Source organism: Dermacentor andersoni, chromosome 3 (genome assembly GCF_023375885.2).
Source record: "Dermacentor andersoni chromosome 3, qqDerAnde1_hic_scaffold, whole genome shotgun sequence".
NCBI classification, from domain to species: domain Eukaryota; kingdom Metazoa; phylum Arthropoda; class Arachnida; order Ixodida; family Ixodidae; genus Dermacentor; species Dermacentor andersoni.
Window position 1 is genome coordinate 156,053,363 of NC_092816.1, and position 3,949 is coordinate 156,057,311.

Genomic DNA, 3,949 nt, shown 5'->3' on the forward strand with positions numbered 1-3,949 from the left:
GAGCGCACTGTGGTCCGTCTGCACTACGAATTTCATCCCATCAAGGTAAACATCGAACTTACGTAGTGCAAACACGATAGCGAGGCACTCCTTCTCGGTCACGGAATAATTCCTCTCTGCCGGAATCAAGGAGCGGCTGGCAAAGGCCAACGGCTGCAACACACCATCGTATTCCTGTAGGAGGACTGCTCCTAACCCCAGATCGCTCGCGTCGGTCTGGACAACGAACGGTCTGGTCAGGTCGGGGAGTCTGAGCTGCGCTGTCTCCGCAATGGCGCTAGACAGTTGGCGAAAGGCCTGCTGCTGCTCAGGTCCCCACTGCCACGCGGCCGACTTACCCAAGAGCTTGCTCAAGGGTGCCTGCACTCGGGCACAGGACGGAATGAATGACCGGTAAAAGTTGGCCATTCCCAAAAAGCGGCGAAGGCCACGTACGTCCTTGGGCGCGGGGAAATCGAGGATTGCCCGAAGTTTCTCCCGGTCCGGCTCAATGGAGCCTCCGCCCAGCGTAAACCCCAGTAACTGAACTCGGGTTTGCGCTAGTTGGGCTTTCGCAGGATTCAAAGTCATCCCGGCGGCCCTCACCCTCTCGAGCACATCGGCAACATGGACCAAGTGTTCTTCGAAGGTTCGTGAATAAATCACGATGTCGTCGAGGTAGCACATGCAGTATGACCACTTTGCTTCCCCGAGGACGCGGTCCATGAGTCTCTGAAAGGTCGCAGGACCATTGCATAGACCAAAGGGCATACGAGTAAACTCAAATAACCCTCTGTGGGACGTGAACGCCGTCTTGCACCGGTCACGCTGATCCATCCGGACCTGTAGGTAACCTTTGGAGGCATCCAGCGTAGTAAAGTACCTCGCACTGCCCAAGGTTCCTACGATGGAGTTAATCGTGGGGAGCGGATAGGCATCCTTACGAGTCACTCCGTTCAGACGGCGGTAGTCTACGCACAGGCGATGGCTGCCATCTTTCTTAGGCACCAACACAATTGGAGACGCCCAGGCGCTGTACGAGCGGCGGATAATGTCGGCCGATAGCATCTCGTCCAGCAAGCCATCGATCACCTGCCTCTTGGCCAGGCTGACGGGCCGGGGGTTACACTTCAAAGGAAGCGAGTCTCCAGTTTCGATCGCGTGGCTCGCCAAATCGGTACAGCCAGGTTGATCGGTGAAGAGCTCTTCGTGCTGGCATAACAGTGCCGACAAGCGAGCCTTCTGTGTATCATCCAAATGAACCGCACAGGCGGCCAGAGGATGCGGTGCCCCTTCGTGCCGTGTCGCTCGATCCCTATGGGGACTTTGAGTCGACAAGCGCATAGCGCAGGGGCCTGCCCCCGAATTCTGCGCGCGACGCGGTTCGTGCCGTGCCTCTCGTTCCCAAAGGGGAGTCTTAGCAGGCGAGCGCACAGCTCGAGGGCTTGCCCCCGAACTCGGCGCGCGGCACGCTTCCGACGCCCCATCTGCACAGGCAAGATCGGACGCCGGCGGGCTGATGAACGGCTTTAGCAACGTGAACGGTCCGTCGCGATAGCCGCCATTCGCAATGTCCACAACGATTCCGGTTTTAAGGAGAAAGTCCCTTCCGAGAATCACCGGAACACTGAGCCCGGGGAGATGAACGAAACGCGTGCGTCTCATTCGCTCTCCCCACCTGACAGTCAGCCTTGCGGCGCCCGCCGAATGGGCCACGCCTTTCGCAAGATTGAATGTCGTTCGGCAATCCCGCAAGCGCACTGAGTGCTTCTGCAAGTGGGATAACACCTTTTCGCCGAACAACGAAGCGCTTGCGCCCGTGTCCAGCAGCGCAGGAAATTCGCGGCCGACAATGGTCACCGGAATAAAGGGCGCGTGCGCCCCAGCAACACAACCTGCTCGGTACGCCGAGGGGACAAGCAAGGTTTCGGTCACTCGTGCCTTCACGAGCGACCCGCGCTCCCGTTTCCCGACCTCGCAGGAGGCCTGGGCGCGGTGCAATCCCTTGCTATATGCCCTCGTTGTTGGCAGCGAAAACAGCGCACTCCGCCGCGGTACCTTTCCCGAGGCGGAGCGGCCTCAGCTCCCTGCCGGGGTCGACTCGCTGCATGACCAAAGGGCCTGTTATCACGAGCGTCCGCCTCTGCGATGCGTTGGGTCGAAGTGCGTCCCTGCGCATGCATTTCGGGCGGTGGTGCAGCACAGGCTGCCCGCCTCCCGTACGTGTAGGGATCTAGAGCGCGCGCGCTCAGCTCCCATGCACACCCGCTTGTAGCCGCAAAGGCAGCTTGGCCGGGTTGTTGCCGTTGGGGGAGGGGCACAGGCCCTCCCCACGCGCAGCGTGGCTCAAGGGCCTCGCTGGCGGGCGGCGGTGGGCGATAGGCTCGCGCGGCGAGAATGTCGCCTTGAATGCGCTTTGCCTCGGCGGCCAATTCTTCTAAATCTCGGAAGCGGCCGCCGCGCAGGTACGCCGAAAAGGTCGGATGTGCCTGCCTGATCACCCGCTCGACGCGTTCCTCGTTCGAAGCTTTGGGCTCGGCGATTAAGAAAAGGTCTTGCATCGCGCGTACGTACTCCTGAAGCGACTCGTCAGGAGCTTGTGTACGTAGCTCAAGCTCTCGCCGCATCCTACTCTGGTAGTCAGCGGGTAGGAATTTGCGCAGGAATGCCACGCGGAACTCCTCGAGGGTTGTTGCACGGTATCCGGAAAGCCGGTACCACCTAGCCGCCGTGTCAGTAAGTGCTACGGGAACGACGCGTTCCAGCACCTCCTGATCCTCCAAACGATTTGCCATCTGGTAGCGTACCAGGGAGTCACAATAATCCCTGGCACTGAGCAGGTCACCGTATCCGCTGTAAGTCGGGACTGCCAACCGTACAGCGGGGTGCGCGCATTTCGGTACAGCCGAAAGCGCCTTAACTGCCCCCGAGAGTGACTGAATCATTTCGGCGGCGTTTTGCAACAGCGTCTGTGCACCTGCTCCAAAGGGAACCGTTGGCGCGTTAGCGGCGTGGCCGAGCAAGGGTGAACAGTCGTCCAGCTCGATTAGCGGCGCGGTTTCCACAGGGATACCGGCCGCGGCGCCGCCAGCCCCAGAGCAAAACGGGCTCCTAGCGGGGTGCGCCTGCTGTCGTTCACAGCCGCCACTTGAGGCAGCTATACGTGAATTGCTTAAGCCGCTTGCAGCCAGCGTCGACAAAACAGGTGCGCGCTCGAAGGTTGCGCCACTGGGCACAACCGAATGCACTCCAAAGGGAGACGAGTGAGCGAAATTCGTGGCTGCAGCATTGTAATCGCCACAGGGGGCCGTGGCAGACCACTGGTTTTGGCTGCTCATTTGAGGAGCAGCCAGCGGGCAAACGTCGGAGAGGGCTAAGGCCCCGTTTCCGTGCTGCGCTCCGTAAACTCCACAGGGAGCCGATCGAGAGCGCTGCGACATCGCACTGCCTTGCATTCCGAAGGGAATCGTGGCAGACGAATGTGCTGGTGTGCACTGTTCGGGGAGGGCTCTGGCCCCGTTCCCAAACAACGCTACTGCTCCAATGGGAGCTGGTACGTAGCGCCTCGTGTTGTCGTCCCCACAGGGGGCTGCGACAGGTGAGGGTGCATAAGTTCGCTGCTCAAGGGGAGCACTGGCCCCGTTATCGAGCAACGCGGCGTCTGCTCGCGGTAACAAAGGGCAAAAGTCACCTAACAAATGACAAAGGTCACTAGGCCTAGCAGACATAACGCGGCGAGTACAATATGCAAGGGCGTACTGACTCGGCTAAGCACAGACAAAAGCTTAATGAGCCTTTGAATCCGCGTTGGGCGCCAGTGTGGGGTCTTAATGTCTCACAGGAGTACCGACCACCGCGGGTTCGAGCTTAGCGAGCCACAGGGCCGCGTCAGCCGTCAGCCTCTAGCGCCGCTGCGCGCGAGCTCAGGCCACAAGGGGCTACCGAGCGACGCACGCAAGAAACACAGTAT

The 3,949-nt window shown here is 60.2% G+C and overlaps 1 protein-coding gene across 1 annotated transcript; it reads right to left on the bottom strand.

Annotated features, from left to right (window-relative positions):
* Positions 1 to 1,922: 1,922 nt before the first annotated feature.
* Positions 1,923 to 2,934, bottom strand: LOC126524568 (uncharacterized). Its single transcript, XM_050172873.3, has one exon. The coding sequence runs from the start codon at positions 2,922 to 2,924 to the stop codon at positions 1,923 to 1,925; it is 1,002 nt and encodes a 333-aa protein (XP_050028830.1). The 5' UTR covers positions 2,925 to 2,934.
* Between the last annotated feature and the right edge of the window lie 1,015 nt (positions 2,935 to 3,949).